Source organism: Camellia sinensis, chromosome 9, assembly GCF_055761805.1.
Source record: "Camellia sinensis isolate YWXY chromosome 9, ASM5576180v1, whole genome shotgun sequence".
In the NCBI taxonomy this organism is placed as follows: domain Eukaryota; kingdom Viridiplantae; phylum Streptophyta; class Magnoliopsida; order Ericales; family Theaceae; genus Camellia; species Camellia sinensis.
Window position 1 is genome coordinate 23,088,249 of NC_138969.1, and position 25,843 is coordinate 23,114,091.

At 36.8% G+C, this 25,843-nt stretch overlaps 1 protein-coding gene across 1 annotated transcript; it reads right to left on the minus strand.

Moving 5' to 3' along the window:
• Positions 1 to 1,316: 1,316 nt before the first annotated feature.
• Positions 1,317 to 21,460, minus strand: CCC1 (cation-chloride co-transporter 1). Its single transcript, XM_028241480.2, has 13 exons — positions 20,957 to 21,460; positions 17,575 to 17,712; positions 17,163 to 17,241; positions 15,337 to 15,428; positions 13,907 to 14,021; positions 11,584 to 11,684; positions 11,354 to 11,415; positions 10,314 to 10,538; positions 8,303 to 8,417; positions 6,155 to 6,349; positions 4,542 to 4,942; positions 2,880 to 3,041; positions 1,317 to 2,649 (listed from the first exon to the last, which is right to left on the minus strand). The coding sequence occupies exons 1-13, from the start codon at positions 21,130 to 21,132 to the stop codon at positions 1,559 to 1,561; spliced, it is 2,952 nt and encodes a 983-aa protein (XP_028097281.2). The 5' UTR covers positions 21,133 to 21,460; the 3' UTR covers positions 1,317 to 1,558.
• Between the last annotated feature and the right edge of the window lie 4,383 nt (positions 21,461 to 25,843).

The window sequence follows — 25,843 nt, forward strand, 5'->3', positions numbered from 1 at the left end:
TTACACAAATATAAAAAAAATATATTAAAAAATAAATAAAAATCTCATTTAAAGTTGTTGCTTTAGCCTTGATTAGGATAGGAGGAGAAAATTGAAGTTATTGCTGTATTCTTGACAGAGAGCCTATATAATATTCATAATTTAATAGTTACTTGGCAGCTTATTGATACTAACATAGACTATATATTTATTTTAAAAATTGGACAGCTCAGTGTACAAAACTCCAATCAACTTAGACGATTTGAGAGGCTGTAAGCTATATTACAATCCAAGATTGTTTGTCCATGTTTGACCCGACGGTTGTTTATGCCCGAGTTGAGCTAAACCCAAGTTGCCTGAATTCACCTTAATTTGTTCAAATTATGTTTCGATAACAATTTTTTGTTTTTGAATAGAATCGTTAATGACATTAAAACAAATAATTTATATAATATGAGATTTGAGAATTGAAGAATTGATATGCCTCTACGATAAACTTTGCAATTTCTAAGTGAAAAAAAAAAAAATTGTATTTTTATTACTAGTTTAAAATATATACATTGAATATAATCTGACGATTTAAATTCTTTTACCATCATCCAACAACTATTAATTTATACATTTAAATATACAATTGAGGCTTCAAGTTACTCCATTCAAGCCCATCCAAATTTCATTCAAAATTCTAAACCCTAAAAAATTTCAAGGTTAGCTCAAATTACGGGAATTTGAGCACACTCAAGTTGCATCCCTAACCCGATGTGTGGACTTTTATCTATCCATTACGCAAAATTAATCAATACAATGCAGTAAAACTAGCTAGCCATAACTTGAGCTCAAATCTTTTCATGTGGTTTTGTTTAATAATGTATTTTCTATTTCTAATATTTTCACACACCATTCATTAATATGTAAATGGTTTTTAGGAGCTTACAACAATTATCAATTGTGTAAAATATTCTCAGAAGGTAGAATGTTTGTTGGGTAATATTAAGACAATAAATTTTTATAAAAATTTTATTTTGGCGAATTGTTCTGAAAACCATATTCAGAAAGAAAAAAAAAATTTCTAAAAATCTTGGTTTTGAATTTTCGACAAAATGTTTTCGCACATAAACAAAGACCAGACAAAAGCAATGAATATTTTTTATTTTTTTATTATTTTGTTTCCAAAATACAAAAAAAATTAAAACAAAAAACACATCATAATCATAGAAATACACATCATACAAATCATAAAATGTGTTCATAACACAATCCAGCTCTACAAAAAAAACAGTAATTTAGTCCATCTAGATTAATTCTCAAGGAGAAACCGTTACCAGCAAAAACAAAACTTCAATGAACAGAAATTTCAATCAATCTAGCAATATGGAAGGTTTTAATTCACAAGTTTATGATCCAAAATGACCAGCTAATTTCCAAAATTTCAACCGGGACATAAAATTTCACTATAACAAGGTAGTTGTGAAAAGAATGAATCTAAATATAACGTACAAACATTAAAAAGAAGAGATATGAACAAGAAAAGTATAAGAGAGATTAGACAATTACCTCCGATTATCCGCTTCTCAAGCAACTATGTGAACAAAGTAACAACATCCCTACGATATCCTCGTACCATCAAAAGCCTAGGCACGTTTTCGACCAACAGATCCATGTACTCCATGTAAAAGTATGCTGGGTGGTTGACAGGGGGCGGCGGCAGACTGACAAGCACGACAGCCGCCATTCTCGAGTACCTTAATATCGTTGAATTCAATTTCAACGTGGTGTAGAGAAATTTCTCTACTTGTTGCTCGTTGACGAACACGGGCTTTCCATCAGCCATGAGTGGTGTCCCTTCTCTCTGAGCATTCTCCTTCATATCCGTCAAGTAACTCGCAATCCGCTTCTGAGCACTGGTGAAAGCCTCCACGGATTCATCTTGTTGGGACCCCCCTTCCACTTGGACGTCCCATGATTTCATCGTCACGACAATTACTTCGGCTTGCATTCTAAGATCGTATAGGAACTTTTTGACGTCAGCTTTGAGCCCCTCTGCGTCAGAGTCCTCCTCAGCAATGCAGAAGACCTGAATTTTACAGCTCTCAAAACTCTCCTTAGTGAGGAGAAGTTGGGAGAGCAGGAGCATGAGACCTCCATCCCTTACAATCCAATACAAATCAATCGTGCCATATTGCCTCTGATACTCATTAGGCCACTCATCGAGGCCCTTGACAATAACAACCGCCTTGTTTGCAACAATGCAGTCGTTGATTATCCCTACAAATGTGGCCGGGATTTCAGTTAGGTTTTCACGACGCCATATTTCAGGGTACCGCATCACGACGATATTGGGCTTGAGATTCCCGAGACCCATGGTTTGGACGATGCCGCGGAAGCCGTGGGACATACTGGGGGCTACAACGATCTCGGCTACGCCTTCACACCTTTTGTAGTCAATGTAGGTACTAAGCTGCTTGCAAGCAGCCTTGGCATCTTCAGCACATTCATGGTAGTCTCCGTCTAATATAGATACGAAGATGGACATTCCACGGCCTTTTTTCTTCATGCAGTTGGCAAAGTCAGCGAGTTTGGGATGGCAGGGTACGTTCTCGGGTAGCTTGCCCCATGGCCGGCAGAATACGAGGGGAATGGGGTACCAGTTTTTTGGGTGGACCTGGTTTGCTGCATTCACATACAGAGGTTAAAACATCTGATTAGTCATAACTAAGCACTGCTGAATCAAGGTTATGCACGTGGAATTGCTTTGGAAAAAATTTCATCCAATATGAGAATGATGCTATTAGAGAGAGAGAGAGAGAAAAAAAAAAAGCACTATACCAAACCTATAATCTATTCAAGCATTTATCAAAAGAAGAATATGCAATATTACCATTTAGGACAAGTATACGCACCTCCTAAAGATCGAAGACTACGGAGTGCTAGTTGAAAATATGCACTCTTGAAGCCATCACCCCAGTCCCCAGCTTTTCCCTTAAGGCTCACATAATAATATATGAGACTGGCGAGAGCTAGAGAGACCACAGTGAATGACCAAGAAATCAAGAACATAATCACTGCAAGAAAAACAAAAACAACAGCGGACTGTATTTCAGAAATGCATGAAATGAACACAGGCACACACGAACACCTATATAGGCAATCAGTGCAAGATAAACCTAGCATATAATGACTAATGAGCTACCTTACACGGACTCGGGTGCGGGTATCGGGTACAAGTGTGCATCTAAGGGTCAGACACTTTAAAATTAAAAATTAAGGATACGTGGATACGGATCCAAATTAGGATACGAGTATGGGGATACGTTAAATAGTTATTTTTAAAATATATTTATTATATGAAGATGAGTTTAAAAAGTTTAAGGAATAACAAATTTTATTTAAAAAAATAACAGATAAATAATAAATAAAATTATAAACATTATTTTAGACATAAAATAAATTATATTATATATGATAAAATAAATTATTTTAATTTTAGACATAAAAGTTATGTTATTTATGATATATTATATTATATAATATTTTTTTGAATAAATAATATTATATAATATGTATGTGAATAATATTATATTAATATAGTTTATATTATATATAATTCAAATTATATTAAAAAGAAAAGTCGGAGACAGACTGATCAAAAAAAGAAGAGAGAGAGAGAGAGAGAGAGAGAGAGAAAGAGAGACGAAGAGACTTCGCAGATCAGGAGACGAAGAGAGTCCGAGATCGAGATAAAGGGAAAGATGACGGAGCACAGTACATCGACTTCACAGATCAAGCTTCGCAGATCGATCGATGCTCCGCAACCGATTGAAGTCGAAGGCCAGGTTCTCTCCTTGCTCTCTCCTCTTTCGATTCTTCTGCCATATCCGTTTCTAAGGAGTTGTATCCCGCACCCGTACCCGTGTCGTGTCGTGTCGACACGGGTACCTTCAAAATTCCAAAGAGTCCGTGTAACATAGCTAATGAGTAATTCCTTTAGCTTGTCATTGCCACCATTACATGAGAAACAAGCCTAAACTTCTTTGTTTTTTTATTTTATAGGTTTACTAATCAATCCCTATAATGATTTGTACATAAAAAGAACACAAGAAAAATTGAAACAGAAATGTGGGATTGAACCACTTTTCCTATCCATCTTGTTGACCAACTTTTCCTAAATAAGATCCAACCTTTTTAAGCTCACCCTGATAATGATATTTAGATTTTTTATGTCAATTGTTGAGAAATTTGGATGGCTGTGGGACTACCAGTATGTGATCCATTCTCAGGGTACCACATTCGGTTCACAAATATGGTGAGGGATAAGGAAAAGTTAATGCAAAGGAAATTACTATTCCTTCTTTAATTACCATGGAGAACAACAAGGGAAGACAATATAGTGAAAGCATGTGAGAAATTGAGTTCTAAATATAATTTCTCCTCTTTTTCAAATCTAATATTTTCATGATGCACTGACATCTAGATTCTCTCCTATCAATACATCTAAAAGATTTCCTTGGCCAAATTAAAAATAAAACGAAATAAATGAAACCAGAGATGACAATGAAGCATACCTATACAAAGTGAGGCTCCAAGAAGAGAGAGGCTCCAGTGGTGAAATTTCCACCGGGGACGCCAGCTGGGAGCATCTAAAAGATCCAGAAGGAAGCAAGACAAGTTCACACCCGTATAACATAGGAGGAAAAACATAGTAACGGTCGGTGTGATAAGATCCAGATTCCCAATTATGACACATCCAATACATATGAAAGCAGTAAAGAGGGTAGCAACATAAGGCTCAATCCCATCTGGAACCTTGAAGTAGTTAAGAACAGGTAGGATGTCATCATTGGCTATTGCTGCAAGCAGACGCGGGGCACCTGTCAAGCTCTGAAGTGCTGCGCCCAAAGTTGAAAGAATAATTCCAATGTAAATGATTGCCGGGAATGGCCAAGCAACCGTAGCTGTCAGTAGCCTGCATAAGTAGTCCAGTTACGCCCTAAAATGACAGAAGTTAATCAAACGAAATTCATACAACCATCCTTTTCTAATTAAATCTGACACATGGATTGACACAGATTTAACCACTGAATCTTTCAAATTATCAGTATCTTCAAAATCAGATATATGGATTTTTCTCTTGTAAATCAAGCATGAACAAATATTCTTAGCTAAATAGAAACAAGGAAATGGGAAGTACGATCAGAATAATAATTAAATGTTACAAGGTTAAAAAAGTTTATATAGTAACCATTAAGGTAATCTAATCATATGGTTCTACAATGAATCCAGACATGAGGAAAATTGTATATCTTCAACAATACAGAAGTCAAATAAAGAAAAAACCTATATACATACCTACAGATGTCAGGACTTCCCAACAAATTTCTGCTTTCCATCCAAGGTAGCAACAAGGTGACTAAATTATAAAGTGCTTGCTTTTATGATAACATGTTTCCTAAAGTTTATATCTAAATACATCAGACTGTAGATTATTGAATCATAAATCTCAACAACACAATTCTCCGATAATAGAAAAGACAGTTTACACGCAGAAACACTCAAAATACTAGCAGTCAAATGCTATTTAAGGTTCAGATAGATAGAACACACTATAATTTCCTTTGTCTGGCAGGTCACAGTACTCATTCAAGTGATAACAAAATAGCATTTAATATTAGACACCAGTATACAAAAGTAAACAAACGCCTATCCATCTTCACCCCCCCCCCCCCCAAAAAAAAAAAAAATCTATATATCCAAAAACGTTTTTGATTTCTGGAACATTACTATAATATTTAATTAAGAAAAACAAAGAAAAACCATTTGTTTTCTTAATATAGAAACAAACCATGTTTGACAGATTGCAGTTAAAGCAATCTAAACTTGTAATATTATCACCAAGTCCCCGTGGTATAGCCCAGCAGCCTATGGGCTGTGTCCCCAATAATTTGACTCTGGTTGAGCCTTCTAAAATTAAGTTTTGAAAGGAACCAACCCCCTTCCCCTCCCCAAGAAAGGAAACTAAGGAATATCATCAAATAACACAAGGAACTGTGTTACTTGTAAAATATTGAAATAACTCAAAAATGTCTCAAGAACATCTATGCTACCATTAGAGATAAATGAAAGACACAGCTATGCCTGCCATGAGGAAACAATTTAATGAACCATACAAAAGGAATACCTGTCAGTCAAAAGCTTCTCTCTGGTTGCAAGAGCTCCAAATAACAACACAGAAATAAAATATAAACCAGTTGTTGTGACAGTTGCAGCGAGTGTTCCAATGGGGATAGAACGCTGAGTGTCTTTTAGAGAGGAAGACCGATTTGAACCTGCCATAATTCCCGTCACAGCAGGGAAAAAGAGACCGACCAGTGCACTGACAATTAAAAATAAAAATCAATTACATAGTTACAATAGCCACAAAAGGGAATGATTTCATTGCAAATCCAGTTGCAATAAAATAGGTTGACAAACTTCAGAGGTATGCAAGATTGGCACAATTCAACAGTTTATCTACTAAGATAACAGCATGGCCAACATAACAACTAAATCAGTTATACAACTGCTCCACTTGTTAAAAAAGAAGCAAACTTATAAGATGAAAAGAAGAAAAAGAAAAGGGAGACAGTGCCCCTCCAGTCATAAAATTAAAATCTAAAGTCTATCATGATTGGAAGCACTATTTGCTCGGGGACTCAAGGCAGACAATAAAAGACTTATTATAGGTTGACCACAAGCTTTTGTGTGTTAAAATTTTCTCAATAAAAACAAATCCTTCTTTACTTTCAGAAAGAAAAAAATAAATTAATTAATTAAAAAAATAAAAAGAGATACTCAGTTGTCCACTGAAAAACATGGTCAGAACCAGAACTTTGCGGACAAACCAAGACATGTAATCCCCGTGGATGCGTAAACATTCAAAATAAAATTTCATTATTTTGGAAACTTTACCCCACATCTGAAACACTCCCTGACACAGCTGGTATACAGCATTCCTTTTTACAAAAATTTGACATTATGTGTGGCAACCACAAACCAAGTACGTATCAACATCAGCATACATGTTGTATCATGTATGTATCCTGTATCAACATCTGGGCTACTGAGGTACTCACTCTTTTTTTTTGTTTTTTGGCAGGATGTTAGTAGGTTTGTACTTAGTAGAGTTAGATTACTATAGCAGGCCAACACCACTCCATTGACTTGAACCTTAGACCTCACCTCACTATCACCTAAATGCACATTACTACTGAGGTACTCACTCATGCTAGGCCATTTGTTAGTTTCATGTTCATCATCAAAACCCTACAATCTAGATGCCAGATTTCATGCCATGGGTTCCCATTAAGTGCGCTAACCTAATAAGCACAGACATAGATGCGAATGTGGATGTGGACACGGAACATAGTGATTTCAAAAAAATGGGGACACTGACAAGGTGGGGTCACGACAATAAAAAACAAATTTTTATATACTTTATTTGCTATGTAGATTAATATTACATCCACAAACAATCAACATTGACAAAAGCTAATACTAATTAAATAAAATAAAAAACCCCACTCTTAAATTAACTCTTATTCTTCTTCTTTTTTTAGATTAAATCTTATTAGTTTTAAAAATTAAAAAAAAAAAAGTAATAAACATTCAACATCCAACCAAAAGCACTAAAGAAGGGGGGGGGGGGGGGGGGGAACTAGATGGCATGTCCCCGACGTGTCCCTCGAAAAAACATTAATTCATTAATTAAACAGGCAACCAACAGCTTAGGTCGCACCCCTTAACTTATCAAAAAAATGAATACCATGAAGTGACAACAGAATTTCTAGGACATTTTCATGCTATTAGGTAACTTGAACCCAGAATTGTTGGCCTTTTGCACGAGCAACATTATAGTCCTTAAAAGTATAGCATGGATGCAAAGTTGACTATACAATGAGAAATCCTATGGTATATAATGACAAAAAACAAATACATAAAACAAAATATTTTTCATCCAACACTCGCAAACATCTCATAGAGAAAGCCAATACAACTAGCAAAGCCGCAGTATATGATTAAGCAAAAAGTTCTACTAATTCTTTTCTTTTTTTCAAATAAAAAAAAAAAGAAAAAAAATATATATAACTAAATTTAGAATGAGAGGCAAAATTTATTTGAATTTAGAAAACACCAACATGGGCTAACAAAATGTTGAAGTGATCCAAAAAGTCACAGCATCAATTTCCTAAAGAATATCAAAATCGGACAATTGACACAAATTATGAAATGAACACATTGCAACCAACAAAATTTATCAGTAGCATCTAGAATTAGTGGCACAACTTACTTGAAACTCCAGTCTGATTTTCCTTCAGGATCAGGTATTCCAGCTTCGTTCGTAGTCTGATACTCTGGACTCCAGTTGTTTTTGAACGTTTGCAAACTCAAACCCGTGACTCCAGCTGCATCAAGCATTCAATCAAGTATTGTAATGACCCTATCCTACCATTTCATAGCATATTGGTGGTTATCACTTCTTTCACAAGTGCATTTATGGTTTTTCCTCTTTCTTACAAGAATGATTCAAGTATCACACGCCTTCCTTTTGTGAATTATAACTTGATATGCATTTCTTGTTAATATGAGAACCCCCTGTGTTTTCCTTGTAAAATGTAAGTTTTAATGTGCAAGCATGTCTAGTAAAATGTCTCTAATGTGATTTAATTAACTTACCCTAAAATTGGTTAGCCTAATCAAGGTGCTTAAACCTTAAACATCCCAATGTGAGTCACATTTCTAGAAATTATGTAAGAAGTTAATTGTGATTAATTCAGAATAATCAGGATTAACAAGGAAACATATTATTAGCGATATGATCTTGATTAATTATTCTTAAACATGATTAATTAGTGTAAAGACTCCTTACTTGCGTGGTTGACATCACCTACTTGAGCAGAAAATGGATTGAGACAGATAGAGACTTGCGTCTTTCTTAATTATGATAATACCTATGATTAGTGAAGAAATATAAAAAGAAAGAGAGAAGCTAATCTAATAAGATTTTACTAGCTTGGCTAGAGAGAAAGAAAGGAAGGAAAAATGGAAAAGCTAGAAGATCAAGTTGAAGTTTGAAATTAAGGTAAGATTTCTAACCCTAATCCTAGCTCTCTTCTACAATCCTTGAATAACATGTTTAAAATGATGTTAAGGGTAATTGTTTGCTAAAATTATTGTTGATGTTCAATTGATCATTTTCGATTGATGGTGGATTATCTCTCCCTAGGGAAGTAGAAGCTAAAACTGACGCTTGGTTCGGCTCCAGCAAGGTTGTTGCCTCCATCTGCAATGCCCTTAGTCATGCTGATAAACCTCATCAATGTCACCAAGTTGGTTGGAGATCTTCTCGAGCAATCAACAATGGTAGGTGCCAAGTTGGTGTGTGTGTGTTTGAGAGAGAGAGAGAGAGACTGTCGAATGGGGTTTCAATCGACTGGTGGTAGGCAGAGGGAAGAGGAGGTGGTCGGTGGTGGGGGTTGGCAATAGGGTGGCGGGCTAAATAGTGGGTTGTTTTGAAAGAGATAGAGATTGTGGGTGGGGTTGAGGACGATAACGGTGGGGTGTTGAAGTGTAAAATTTTAAATAGACATTTTTCCTCAACGGCATCCATAGCATTTGCAACCTATATACATGACGGGGCTTAAGTGTTGAGTTTTAAACATTAGGGGGCAACGTGAAAAGGGCCACGGTTTAGGAGGGTTTATTGTAATTTACCCATTTTTTAGTGGAACTATTATGGTAATAACAACAAAAGTCCATGATGTTAGAAGGCAATTTTGTCTTGGTCAAGCAATTTAGCAACCTCAGAAGAGTAATGAGCCTATTTGCAAGTGAAGCAATGGTGACGGAAAAAAGAAGTCACCAACTAGTTGAAGAAATCTAGATTTAGCTACACAATTTGACTACTAGGCGATGAGCTTTGACAAATCATGCCTGGTGCTTTCTCTAGCGAGCTATGCAGTAGAAAAATCAGGAAGGCAAGAGGTTAAAAAGAAAACAAGTCACTTTTGAGGTTTCACTTTCTTTTTCAAAAAACAATCATATTTAAAAAATTAAAAGACAAAGATGCATATCAAGAAGAATTTTTTTAACTTTTGACATTTATAAATTCTAACTGGGACTGGGACCTAGGCACCACATGCGTGGTCCAAATGTTTCTTCAGCCATCCACGTCCCAAGTATGAGAGGCTTGATCTACATTAGTACCATGCATGCCATTGCCTATCATATTTATGGTTTAGACAACATGCAACATAAAAAACAAATAGAAAAGTAGGCGAAAAAGAGTTAAGAACACTCACTTGTTGGATGATCCTTCCTTGCCGCAGCAATCCCAACAAATATACAGAAAATTGAGAGTAAAACGGGGATAAGAAAAGCAGGTGCGACCCGATTGATCATTTTTACACCACCGAACACAATAAAACATAGAATGATGGTCACAATAATCCCGTAAATTTGCAGGTCATGTAGACTTGGACTTGAAATAGGCTCTACTGATGTGCCATTGACTTTTGTGACAGTTTCTGCATGGATAAAATGGGCAGGAAAATCAAATTTGGAGGTACATGATACACTCAACATCCTTGAAAAATGATTCATTATTATGCACAACTACCAATAACCAACCATCACTCATGAGACCAACTTCATAAGATGTATAGAAAACAGAGGTATCAGGTAACATCAAAAGTTGACAAGTCAGGGACTGCAACCAGAAGAGACTACCACATGCACAAAAATGCTATTTGGACAAAACAAACGGGCCTTGTTTGGTTTGTATTTTGAGATATTATTTCAAAAATAATTTTCTAGAGAGAGTTTAGAAATTTTGAAAATTTGTTTGATTGTATATTTTAAAAATAGTTTTGGAGTTTGGGATGATTTGATATTTTTTTTGTAATTGAATAGATGGGTGTGAGAAAAAAAGTGATTGAGGAGAGAAGAGAGAAGAGAGAGAAAAAGTGATTGATTGATGTGTAGTAAAGAGAAGTGATTTTGGAATTTTTTTTAAAAAAATTCAATCAAACATGTTTTTGCAATTTTTTCTCCAAAAACATGTTTTGAGAGACAAACCAAACATGCCCAAGACGTACTACACTAAAGTACTTGAAGGTATTCCAAAGATGAAACCAGTCTATGATGGGAGTTTTGGTACAACTCTCATGCTACTTAATTGAAGTTGCCGAGGGAACAAATGCAAAATTAAACAGAACACAAATTAGGCAAATTTCTGCTTTGACAAGCTCCACAGGGTCATATCAATACAAATGTAGCAAGAATCAGTTTACTTTACAACAAAGATTTGAATGTCATTTCCTGAGCTTTCTCAAGAGATTACCTCTGAAAATCCCAGCAGCCGGCACAGCTTTTAGAAAAGTCTCTACAGCTCCCAACACATAACTGAAAACATTAGGCAACAAAAAACAAAGACGATAATTTTAGGACATTGTGATTAAATCTTCTGTTGAACTAGGTGCAATAATGGTTAGCCTCATTTCCATCATCCTCGTCAACTTCAGCCATACAAAATACCATGCCATGATAAATAAAGTAATGATATACACTCACAGAGCTCCAGCGACCGCATTCCCTAGAAAAAAACATAACCCAATGCTGACTCCAACTTCTGGACCCAAAGCTCGACCAATGAGATAGTAAGGTCCCCCACCCTAGATGTACCGTTGATGGATCAAGGAAGTAGATTAGTAAAGATTCCACTATTAAACTACATAACAAGAACCAATCAACTTTATGCTTTCAGATATGTAACAAGAACCCACATAATTTTCATAAGCAAGTAGATCAATAAAAACTCATTTATTTATAGGGAGGTAGGTTTGCTCTGGTTCAACCTGTGTTGTCCAATGAACCTATCTATTTTTTGACATAGTCTAGAATACCAATTGGTGTGGCAAATAGAATTGACTAGTTAATGAGTTTGGGGGAAGGTAAGGATGAGGGGTAAATGGAATCATTTGATTGATTGGGAGACGGTGTCTCTTCCAATAAGTAAAGGGAGTTCTTGTCATTGGAAACATTAGAGATAAGAACTTGGCTTTACTTGGGAAGTGGTCATGGACATTTCCTATTAAACATGATTCACTATAGCATTCGATCATCAAGAGCAAGGATTCTCAGGTGGTTAGTAGGGGCAGCTCTAGAGCTCCATGAAAATGCACCTCCCAAGGTCTTCCTTATTTTGAGCAATTTTTTCACTTTAGTATGGGTAACAGAGAGTCCATTTGTTTTGGGAAAGACGTGTGGAAGGGGTGAAGTCTATTTATGTTTTTGTTCCCTCAGTGGTATCCTTTGTCCCAAAATCATAATGTTCTATTGCTTCAACAGTTGCCTCTTCTTTGGCAATGAACTCTTGGAATTTTAATTATTTTGGAGATCTTAATGATCGTCAAGCTAATGGATTGGTAACTTTGTTATCTATATTCTTCATGATGCGTCTTTGAGAAAGGGTGTGTAATGGAAGATTTAGGACCATTCATTCCTCGGGTTTTTTTCTTGCGAGTCATTCTTTGATAAGCTTGTTGGTAATCAGATGTGCCACCCTTTGATGCTCACAAAATGATTTGGAATGCATATGAAACCCAAGTATTTTCATAGTCTGTGGTCCATAAAAAGCTCTATACTAATGATATGATTCAAGAAAAGTAGACTTGCATCTTGTTACTTGAATGAGGTATCATGTGTAGAAGGGATCATGAGAGTATAGACCATATATTCTTGCATTTTCCAGTTGCTATTTTTATGGCACAATCTATTCCAGCTTGTGGGTACAGATTAGGTCATTCCTTCTTCTTGCTCTCTAATACTTGAGATTGATTTTAGAAGTTTTGGCTGCAATTCAAATGCTCGAGCTCTATGGGACATAGGAGTGAAGATTTGAAGACCATTTTAGCTGTTCAAAAGTTGTTCCAATCACTCTCATTGAGATAACATGGTTTTTAATTTTGTAATTCTGGTATCACTTTATTTATGGGGCTATATCTTTTTTTATCACTTGTGTTGCTTATTTTCCTAACAACCACTTAAAATTTTACTCACTTTAGTAGTAGGGAGGGTTGGTAGAGTAGGGAAGTCGCGGTGGCTGCTGCGGGTTTTTAAACACAATTTTAAATATCCAAAATTTTAATTGGATTTGCAAGATGCAACCCATTTAAACCCGTTTACATATTTGGACAGGTTTTTAATGGATTTAAGTTTAACTGGGCGGGTTCACAGTTTAGAGTTGAGTTTCCACCTCTACATAAAGCCAATAGTATAAGTGTGCAACTAAAACAAGCTTGGAGAGAGCTGTAATATATTAGTACTGGAAATGTGTGACGTATAGCCCTAGTAACTAAACAACAAGAAATGAAAAGCTACCCATTTTTCCTTCAATTGCATGTAAAAACATAATGTACAAGCAGATTATGTTTAGAAGTTTGTATAAAAAAAATATTTCCAGTATTGATTTTAACATAACACCGCCAAAAAAAACTGATTATTAGAGTGATGGAAGAATCAGACTTCTACTTCTTACATCAAGACAATAGTAACTAAAACAAAAACATAAAAACAAAAACAAAAAAAAGAAAAAGAAATGAAATGTGTGACCTATAGCCCTAGTAACTAAATAACCAGAAATGAAAAGCTACCCAATTTTCCTTCAATTGCATGTAAAAACATAATGTAAAAGCAGATTGTATTTAGAAGTTCGTAGGAAAAAATATTTCCAGTGTTGATTCTAACATAACACCTCCCAAAAAAAAAAAAAAACTGATTATTAGAGTCCTGGAAGAATCAGACTTCCACTTCTTACATCAAGACTGAGAATCTCTGAATATGAAACCAACAAGCAAAGCTAGTAGTACAACTAAAAAACCAATATGTGTCATACCTTCATTGCACCATTAGTTGCAATGGCACTCAAGGAAATTGAAGTCAGGAAAGTACATAAGCCACAGAAGGCAACTAGCAATAATGATTCACCGATTCCACCCATACCAACAATCCTGCAATTTTCACAGCAACGGAAAAAGCAATTGGCTCAAATTATGTCCAATTAACCCACCCATCCCCAACCCCTGGGGTGGAAAAAAAGAACACACATGCACCGCACACACACAAGCATACTATCGTCTTTAGTTATTCAACAAGAGAGGGGGTAAAAGAGAAAGAATTAGACCATCAAAGTCTAATCAAGTCCACCAAAATACGGAAAAAAATTTATCACACGAAAGGTTTAAATAAATAAAATTTATACAAAAATACCAACAGAAGAGTAAAAGGGATGGAATAGGAACAGGACTTTCTAGTATTTAGAATATATCCGCACAAACCTAACCCTAGTCACATTCACCTATATGCTGATTAATAATAAACAGTATGGGCCCTTCTATTTCCTTCAACATACCCCTGTCAACCCAATATGAGAAGCACAACAGTATGGGATATGCATCCAACACTGCTATCTAAACAGGACACTCAAATCATCAACTCTCTATTTTTTCTTATAGCAACAAAGAAATTTTAATTAAAACAGATGAAATAAGTACAAAAAAACAAAGGGGATTCAAGAAGTCCACCAAAAAGAAACTAAAAAATATATGTCAGATACTGCTCTCCAAGTATACAAATCAAAAACAATCGTTGATATCTTAATATGCATTGTTAGGCCCATTTCCTAATTTTGAACTAGTGGTGATCTAACATGATATCAAAACTTAGGTAAGGGGAGGTCTTAGGTTCAAGTTTCTCCGGTCCATCTGCATTTGTTCTCCATTTGCATCTGTTTCTCTCTATGTTTGGATGATTGCATCTTTATGTGCAAGATAGAGTTGCATGTGAGGGATGGTGTTGGATAGCTTGATTTACATTGTTAGACTCATTTCCTAACAACTTAAGGTTTTGGAACTAGCAGTGATCTAGCAGAAATACCCTTCGAGAGTACTTGTCCCAAATTAATACTTACTAGAACAGCAAGCATCAAAGGATAGATTGAAAGTTACCATTAGTAAGAGAGTTTGAGAAAGTTTCAAAAATCACATTATTGTATAAGGGAAAAAGACACAGGAACATTGTTGAGAAAACATGAGGAATATGTGATATCAAAGGAAAATGAAGTTTTATATGATTGTCCAACATAGAACCAAGCAATACTCATTTGATACCACAAATTTGATAGACAGCCTTAATGGACAAATACACTGTGCTATAAAGAGGTGCACTAGCACTTATAGAGGCATACACACAAGTGCCCCTACGTATAGAACAAAATAGAATAATTGGAAAAACCACCAAGATAAACATCAGTTATATGAAGTTTACCAGGTAAATCGAATATAGTAGATGATTCCCAAAATGTTTTGCAAGCATGGAACAAACACTCCCATCATCGTCCCTAGTTTGAGGCCCGTAGTCTGCATCACAAGGGCACATCAGAGACATGAAAAAGCATCCAAATACCATACACCATAGTTTCTAAGAGGGAGAGATTATAAAACTATCCGTAAACTATGACCAATGTGTCAACTTTCAAGCCTCAGAGTGACAAAAACCTAGCCAAACAATGGCCGTGAAAGGTTGGTTTGGATATTATAACAAGCTAAAATTACAATGAAGAAGTATATTACAACAACACAGGTAAATATGCATCATTTCTATTCCCCTAATTCTATTCACCACGTTTGGTTGCAGAAAATTGAGTTCACTTTTCAGAAAATTGAGTTTTTTGTTTTCCGTGTTTTTTTTTTTTAAGTTTTTTTTTTAAATATTTTACACAAATGTCTTATTTTTTAGATACACCTAATCTAAATACACTTAAAAAGTGTATATATATTTTTTTTTTTTTGAAGGGGGGGGGGGGACTTAAAAATTCACTAAATGCAAAAAAAAAAAAAACGAAAATTCAATACATTTTCATATTTTGTTCTATTCAATAAAGATTTTTGTACAATTTTTTATTTTTTTATTTTTAAAACTTTTTGAGTGTATTAAGATTAAGTGAATCTAAAAATTTAAAAAAAAAAAAATTGATAAAAATATTTAAAAAAATCATAAACAATATAAAAATACAAATTGAAAACTCAGAAAACTGTTTTTGAAAACTGAAAACCAAACAAACTGATTATGTCATACCAAACTGATTTTTTGGATTCCCAGTCATGTGAACTTCGAATTAGGTTATCTATCACCCCCCCCCCCTTTTCTTTTTTTTTTAATATCCTTCTGAATAAAAATAAATAAAAAACTAAAATGGCTTTCTGTAGAAAGACTAAACAGAGACTATCAACCCTTTTTAAATAAATCAGAGAGCCATTAATTTCAGAAATTAAGTAACTATTGCACAGGTTATAGTCCAAAGAACTGCTACTTACACTTAAAATACTAAATAAGACAAATAAGCCCAGTTCAGCCACACCCCCCCCCCCCCCCCCCCAACCATTAATGATATGATATAGTTCAGAGAACAGCTATTCCAGGAACTTTTGTTTTCCACTAATCAATTTGTCTTGTCCAAGATGAATAACTGGGAAGAAGTGACAAGTCGGTGAATGCAGCAAAATCATAATACAACGATTTGGTTGAAAAGTAACATTTGACTGTACCACATGACAAATTCCAATATATCACATTTCACTGGGAAAATAAATTAATTTCAAAGACAACTCCATGGAGACAGATTTGGCAGAATGGTTGCTACTGCACTTAAAATTTGTTTTAATGGCCAAGTGGTGATGCAATTTGCTAAGAACTTACTGTTTCATGAGAAGAAGTTGCATGTTACGCTAAATTGTCAAATTCCAAAGTGAGGTCACTTCTTGTGGGAATTTTAGGGGAAATATGCAGATCCTTGAGTTTACATTAGTTTCATGGTACCAAGAGCAAGTAAAATAGTTATTATTTTGACACACCAACTCTATGTGAAACATGGAAGAGTCTTTTTGGTGAAACAGGGTATTATAGAATTTCACCGGCAATTATGTTTTATAAAACAACAGATCATGGCAATCAATAATAACGATAAATAGTAGCATCATTATCAACACATTTAACCCAATATAACTCCTATCAAAAGTAGTAGTACTTACTAACACAAAAGAAAGGAAAGGTTCATGAATCACTTGGCAACTTGCTTAAGAAAATTTAGGTACCTTTGGATGCTCAAGAGTTGTAGAAGCATCCTCACCATCTCTAGGACTAGAAGGTGCTGGAATCTGCTCCCCTGTCATACTGAAATTAACACCTCTTGAGCATACTACCAAGATATAACGAAATAATGAACAACTTTAGCATAAGTAAATACTTCATATCAATCGAAGAAATGTCTTAAATTCAAAAGGAGTTCACGTGAAACCACCCCTCCTCCCCCCACACCCTCTGTTCAATTGGAAAGAAATGGTAAACTCTGAAACAATAACAACAGCAATCTTTCATATTAAGTGAATAAAGAGCTGCTCAAAATAAAATTATTTTTTAAAAAAAAGAAGACACGGCAATTATTAAAATTTTCATAGCAGTGAAAAGGAAACTTAAGGAATAAAAATGAATCAGGTTCACTCTTACCTCTTAAGACCCAAAATATTCACAAGAGAATCAAAACCAAACAATTCCAATTTAGATTCCCTTTGAGGGCCATTAGCTCCTGCATGAATTGGCAATGACCCTTCTCTCACATTAGAACTCGTGCTCACTTTTATTTTCCTGCAACAGTTTATGAAGAAAAAAAAAACTAAATGAGCTAAAATAACAAAAACAATATTTTCTGAAGTTCATACAACATACATGCATAACTGCATATTTTTTTCAAAAAATGTTTTTGTAGATGTAAGCATATCTAACTTCTTTATTCCATTTAAGGACGTGGATGCTAAGACTGCGACTCTGATGAGCAGCGCACACTTTATTTAACGGAGAAGAGATGCCATATCACACCGCCCACTATGTGCAAATTAAAAGCATTCAATAATGTGATAACATAAAAAATGATTAAAAAAATTACAACATGTAGCTATAGTTCTATACAACTTCTGAAGTGATGCATGCAATGATATGCATGTTGTGTCAAATTAAGGAGATCATTCAAGATATATATTACATGTATCAAGTCATATATGTCATAATTGACTGCCTATTTTTACCACACTAATTTTGTCCACTTCATATAAGCCCACACAACAAAAGAATCTCATTTTCTCCGATATTACTGCTTTCTTTTCCTTAAATTTTGTAAACACAAAGAATAATTCAATTAAAAGTCAACAAAAATAAACCAAATTATAATGAGGTTAGGAAAGATACAAGACCATGTATGTTTTCAAAAATTACAACCCCCCCACTTTGCTAAAAAAACTCCTCTTAGTTACTGCACCATTATGACTATGACAAATATAGATGATTTCATTATCCAATTTATATAGCAAACCCATTTTACCTATGTTACTAAACCAAGTTTGACTTCCAAGTACAGGGATTTTTCTTCTCCAATTCACTCTATGTCACAACACCATATCTTTGCTCATAGAAGGAGGCAACAAGTCACTTCCCATGGCCATAAGCCATATATATTGTTTAGATATCCTTTTGTGAAATTCAACTTGGAACAAGTTGCTATGCTCCAACGCATTAGCTAGCCTATGTTACACCATCTCAACATACTCTTATCTCAATTTATTTTCAATAGGTGCTATTTAAATTTATAGAAACATATTTTTTTTCTTTAAATTACATATATTATCTAAACATGTTTCTTAATTGCCTAACATTTTGTATCATGTATGATAGCTAGCCTTATGGCTATCTTATAAGACTTTCCCTTCAGCTTAGCAAAACTTTTATTATCATAAAGAATTCTTGGAGTGCTTTTCCATTGCATCATCCTAGTCTAGGTCTATAGGCAATATCCTCCACAACTTACTATTCCAAGATGTCAAAAGAGGCTATTTTTAGGAAACTTTTGATATCTTATTTCACCATACTTCGCTTCATAATACTATTTTTACTAAAATAGCACTCTAAATATTCCAACCCTGTTCTAGTTAACCTAAAACCTTAAAATTATGATATCTCTATATCACTAACATACCATTTACCACTAATTTCATCAACTAAAACCTAAGTCATTGGCAAACAACATAAGCAACAGGACATCCTATTAAACATGCCTGATAAGTTTATCCATCATTAGTAGAAAAGATGAGAACTCAATACCGTTCCTGACGCAAGCCTATAGTTATTCGATACTCACTCATGTTTCCCCAACTATTCTCAAACTTTTTTTTTTTTTTTTTTTTGATCGGCGAAAGTCAATTGTTAGTTGTTAGATTAGCACATATGGGAGTTAGCATCCCCACCCTTCGCAAAGCACCAAGTGCTTGCCCCTTTAATTCAATTCTCCTAAGGAGAGTTTAACCCATGACCTCTCCCTGGGGACTAAATCCTTAGGAAAGTCATGGTGACCAACTAGGCTAGGCCTAGTTGGTTAACTATTCTCAAACTTTACGGTCATCCTACACGATATTTTCATAAGATCAGACAATATGTTTTATGGGATCACCATGTGTAAAGAAAGACACTAAGCACAATAAAATAAGAAAATGTTCGTACACCATCAAATATAACCAAACAGATAAAATATTTATAAGAAATACACCACTACCCTAGCCTCATTAGCATATACCGGTCTCAATAAATCAAAAATCTAATTTTATTAGATAAAAATAAGACTTTTTTTTGCTCTCTCTCTCTCTCTCATCATAATTTTATTTAGACTATCTCCTCCATAAGCCACGACACGACCATATCCACCTTAGATCTATTTACATTGCTAATCCACCAACATTAAAAGTGCTCATAACTAAATCACAGTCCACATACAAGACTAGCATCTTCTCTCTCTCTCTCCACTAATTCCCTACAGGATTCTCCTTTCTCATCCTAACAAATCCACCAAGACATTAACCCCACTAAACAATTACAAAAGGATTTTTTAACATAATTGTGGATAAGGGGATTTTTGATGGCAACGATTTTAGATGGCCGTGGCCACCATTGGTGGATGTTTCTCTAGTTTCATTAGAGAGAGAGAGAGAGTATATATGTATGTATGCATTTGTTGTGGCCACATTTGGCAACAATAACAGTGGTTATGGTGGTGAAGACAATGGTGGAGCAATTGGTTTTTTGGAGTTTAACTTGTATTGGTGGTTATAGGGATGTAAGCAAAAATTAAGTGATGATCAATTAGAAAATGCTGGCAACCATGAAGGATTGAATTAGTGCAGGAGAGAGAAAGAGACGGAAAGTGAGATTGGTTGGGATATTTAACATATGAGGGTACTAGTAATGTGGATAGACGGAGCATCAACTATGTGTGATGCTTGTGGTGACTGAAAATTGAGGATGGTGAGAGAAGCGTAAAAACCGTAGTGTCTTGTATCCTTTTCAAATTATGTTTTTCTTTTTAAGTATTAAGATATACCGTAGATCATAAAGGTGTCATCCCTTAGCTTATGCCGCCCTGAATTTTATCAGGGAAATATCCGTTCAAGGGATGTTTAGAAAAAAAAATACAAATAAGTGGCAAACTAATAAATTAAAATCATAAACTTTTTCATGAATCTGTAATAATTTTGTAGAATTATTTCCCCAATTTTATCTAGTTCTCCATAATCGTAAAGCCATTTATTTTCTACAGCTCCTTTTTCTTCACCGATAAAATGTGTTTAAAAAAATAAAAAATAAAAAACCACAAACAAGTAAAACGATTATCAAGCTTGCAAAACAGAGATTCAAAACCCAAATAAAAAATGATCAATTTAAAGTTCTTAACAGTAATTTCAAACTTTCCACTAAATAATACATTAAATTGACAAAGAAACGACACGTCATATATAGATTCGGATTGAGGAACGCAGATAGAGAGAGAGGGAATTGAATTAGGGCATACTTATCGCGATTGGGGAAAGGAGAAGAGGAGGCAGATCCAGGATCGAGAGAAGACATCTCGAGGACAGCGCGATCGTTGTCGTGAGCAACAACTGGCCTGTACTTGCGACCTCCGACCTGAACTCGAGATGGTGAGAATTCATTGTCGTCCGAGCCCTCTTTCTCTCCATTATCCATTGCTGCTTCTTCTTCTTCTTCTTCTTCTTCTTCTTCTTCTTCTTCTTCTTCTTCTGATTCGGATCTACAGATCCAAATTCAATCTACAGAGAAAGAAATCGCAGAACCACCGAGATTGGAAATGCACTGGCTTATATATAAATATGTATATATATATAATATGTTATAATAATTAATTATAATTGTATATAATAATAAGTGCAGAGAAAAGACAGAGACAGAGGATTTTAGAGAGAGAATTCAGGGAGAAACGCCTTTGAAGCAGAGAGAGAGAGACGGCTTCTTTGAATGGAGCATTGAATTTTAATTTTATAATTTTAACCGAAGTAAGGCATTGTAGAAAAGTCTCCGTTTTTACCAGGGAAAAAAAAAATATTCCGTGTGAATTGGTTGTGTTTTAAAGTTATATATTATAATACAGCTTGGTCATATTTATCATTAAATAAATCGATAAATATAATTTTTTTAAATTAATTTACACTAAATTTTTTTACAATTAATACAAAACAAAAAAAAGGTAAATTTCACTTTGCCTTCTTTATGTTTGGTTATTTTTTTATTTTGACTCTTAATTTTTTTTTTTTAAGTTAATTTTTGTTCAAAATTAGACAAAAAAAATGTCATAATAATTGTCATAAAACATAAAAAATATATTGTTATATTAGAACTCTATGGGGATATATTTTCTGAATACCAACACGTGGCATGGTGACGCCGACGTGTCAGCCAAGGTGCCACGTGCCCTGGTAGTTAAGTCGAGGTAATCTCGGAGAAGCCGAGGTCATTTCCGAAGATATCGGAATCCGAGATAAGGGGCAAGAGTCCTAAGGAAAAGAGAGGACTTAACCAAGATGAGGGAGTTTATCTTTATCTCTCAAAGAGTCCAGAGTAAACAGTAAATTGGAGTTCATAGAAGTCATACTTCTAGTGGGACTTGGATTGAGTATATTATAAAAGAGAGGCACCCCCGTGGGTCTAAGGTATGCAATTTATGTTTTGAGCATTGAGTTTAATACTTGATTATCTTTGAGAAATATACTGACTTGATCGTCGGAGTGCCCCCGGGTGGAAGAACCACCGCCGGAGCTTTTTTCTTTCTGTTACAGGTTGCTGAAACCATCTATTCTGCCTGTGCTCTCAAGCTGATCACTAAGCGGGCAGTGTGGTCAGATTTTCACCCACACAATTTGGCGCCGTCTGTGGGAACGAAGGAAGAATAGATGGCCAGTAACGGACAGCAGGAAAATATTGGGGATGACGCTCCTTCTGGGAGTAACAGACCAATAGACCTTGACATTGAAGGAAACAACCACAATACAGAAGCCCGTGACCAGGGTCACAGAGAGAACGATGTCAACCTGGAAGGCGACACGTAAAAAAGAACAAACCAAGGAAAGTACTACAATGAAGATAACCTCCAGGTATGGAGGGACAGGTGCCTACGGAGGGATGAGGAAGTAAAAGAATTGGCGAACAAGTTGACAGACCTTCAGTCAGTCGTCAACTTCATGATGCAAAATATTGTAATGCAGCCACCATACCCGCTACAAGATACACCGATACCAGCAACCAACACCCAAAAGGGCGGACGAAAAACAATCCCCGAGGTCCCTCAGCACACCAGGAGCGGAAGGCATTCTCACCGACCTTCTAGGGAAGTCGGACGGGAAAAGCCGAGGCAAGAAGAGTCCCGAAGGACGCACCACATGAAGAATCCAGAGCCCAAAGAACATCGACATGTTCAGGGGCAAGTACTCCACTTTGACACAACCCATGAAGAAAGACCCAAACGGACCCACATCGAGGCCGAAAGCAGTGTACCAAAAAGATTAAAATCCAAAGACAGCCGAGCTCCAGGGAGGAGCAAAGAAGACCTAAGGGACTACCTCAAAAGGAGGCAGCAGAATGCAGAAGCCGAGGTAAACTCTCCAGTAAAACCAAAGACAGCCTTTTCGGTGGAACTGGACAAATTCGAACCACCCAAGAGATTCAGTATGCCGAGGTTTCAAATCTATGATGGTAAGTCAGATCCAAACTTTCATGTTGGATTATACTTGAATTCCATGGCGTTATATAGCGGGAACGAGCCATTGCTCTGCAAAGTATTCCCCTCATCCTTTGGAGAAATTGCATCCGATTGGTTCCATAAATTACCAAAAGGAAGCATAAAGACGTGGGAAGGCCTGGCCGAGATGTTTGTGGCCAGGTTCGTGACCAACAAGCTGCAACCCCTGAGGGTTGATGCTTTGATGGCTCTAAGAATCACCAAGGAAGAAGGCCTTAGGGCCTATGCGAAGAGATACTACGAGGTGTTCAACCGAATACCCGAATGCAACCAGGAAGTAGCAGTCGTGTCTTTCAAGAACGGCCTGAAAGATGACTGCCCACTACGGAAGTCTTTGGCAAAAACATTGCCAAAAAGCATGGAAGAACTCATAGCAAGAATTGAGAAATATGCCAAGGCCAAAGAAGATACATCGGGAAACAAAGAGGTGAAACAAGAAAAGGGAAACGGCTCGCCAAAGCGAGGCCGAGTCAACAATGGGCCGACCAAACAAGAAATAGAATTAAGAAATAAGCAGGCGGTAACAACGGTATTCCGGATCCCAATCCATAAAATCTTAGATCGGATTCGAAATCAACCTTATTTCAGGGCGCCGGCAAGAGCACCAGGGGAATTCATGGGAAGGAACGTTGGTAGACGTTGTGCCTACCACAATGAAGAAGGGCATCCAACTCAAGGTTGCAGAGCCTTAAAAGCACACTTGGAGGACCTGGTAAGACAAGGCCTTCTAAGGGACCTGGTCGATGAGGCCAGAACAAGGGAAGAGCAGGCAAGGTTGCCTCAAGCACTAGCAGCGCCCCCTCCCCCAGCACAGCTACCACAAGCAGGAGAACCGAGGGTGGTTAATGTGATCCACTCAAGGGTCAACGAAAACGAAGTCAGAGGAGAAACCCAGAGGGTAAGGCATTTACAGCATATCTACCAAGTTGGGGAAAAGAGACATCGGCCAGAAGAATGCCAAGGGCCAATGATAGCCTTTACTGAAGCCGACTTAGAACTGGTCCAACATCCGCATAATGATGCCTTGGTAGTATCCCTCCAGGTTGGGGAGTGCCAAGTGAAACGCATCCTAATAGATCAAGGCAGCTCCTGTGACATCATGTATGTCAGATGTTACAAGGAGCTGGGCCTTCACCTAGATGACTTAGAACAATCCAGCGGCCCGATGGTCGGCTTTAATGGAACGCCAACATGGCCACTGGGCGCAACAAGCTTGGAGGTACAAGCCGGCACTAAGAAGATCCAGACAGAATTCCTGGTAATTGACACACCCTCACCATACAACATCATCTTGGGAAGGCCGTGGTTGCATGCAATGGGGGCAGTTCCCTCAACGTTGCACCAACTACTGCGGTTCCCAACAGAACATGGGATTGAAGAAGTCAGAGGGGATCAACTACAAGCCAAAAATTGCTCCATGGCAGCAATAAAGTCCACCTGTAGTATACGGGAGCCAAAGAAAGCAGAAGTTGAAGATGAGGACATGGAAGTCCTAGAAGACGTCGGGAAAGAACCAGCCGAGAAAAGCGAAGAGGCGCTAAAGAAAATCCTCGTCCAGGAGGGCGACGAAGAACGATTTTTTCTTCTCGGCTCAGGCTTAGCTAGAGAGGAGGAAAAGGAATTGGAAGATTTTTTAAGGGCAAACATAGAGGCGTTCGCCTGGACACCTTATGAAATGCCTGGCATTGACCCCGAGGTCACTTGCCACAGTCTGAATGTCGACAGATCGGCAAAGCCTGTGATTCAACGAGCCAGAAGGCCGACGTTAATACACGTCGAAGCAGTAGAGGAAGAGGTAGACAGACTCCTCGAAGCCAGGGCCATCCGAGAAGTCCAGTACCCAACATGGCTGTCCAACACAGTAGTAGTAAAAAAGAAGAATGGCAAGTGGAGGGTTTGTGTAGACTTTACCAGCCTCAACAAAGCTTGCCCCAAAGACAGCTTCCCTCTGCCCAAAATCGACCAACTGGTAGACGCCACTTCGGGACATGAAAGGATGAGTTTTTTAGACGCATACAGAGGGTACCACCAGATTGCTATGTACCCTCCAGATGAGGAGAAGACCGCGTTCATCACCCCGAAAGGCCTGTACTGTTACAAGGTAATGCCTTTTGGGCTGAAAAACGCAGGAACAACCTATCAGAGGTTAGTGACAAAGATGTTTAAACACCTGATTGGCAAAACAGTAGAAGTTTACATCGATAACATGGTCGTAAAGACCAAGGAATCAAAAGGTCATCTTGCCGACCTAGAAGAGGTCTTTGACATACTCAAAAGATATCGGCTCCGACTCAACGCCTCGAAGTGTGCCTTCGGAGTTGGGTCAGGTAAATTTCTAGGATATCTGGTAACAAGAAAGGGCATTGAGGCCAGCCCAGACCAAATCAAGGCCATCCTGGAACTACAGAGTCCAACATCGGCAAAGCAAGTTCAAGTGCTCACTGGAAGGGCCGCAGCCCTAAACCGATTCATCAGCAGAAGCTCAGACAAGTGCAGACCCTTCTTTAACCTGGTGAAAAAAGCCACAGACTTCCTATGGACAGAAGAATGTGAAGCTGCCTTAGCCGACCTAAAAAAGTACTTGACCACAACCCTGGTCCTTTCTAACCCAGTTCCAGGGGAGGAATTGTTTTTGTACTTAGCAGT

Bases quoted from the DNA above. Each gene is read 5' to 3' on its own strand.
- CCC1 (XM_028241480.2), bottom strand. From the start codon at position 21,132: ATGGATAATGGAGAGAAAGAGGGCTCGGACGACAATGAATTCTCACCA. The intron at 6,350-8,302 runs GTAAGTTGTGCC...TTTAATTGTCAG, and splicing joins AAATCAGACTGGAGTTTCAA to TGCACTGGTCGGTCTCTTTT. The intron at 2,650-2,879 runs GTGCGTATACTT...ATGTGAATGCAG, and splicing joins TAGTCTTCGATCTTTAGGAG to CAAACCAGGTCCACCCAAAA.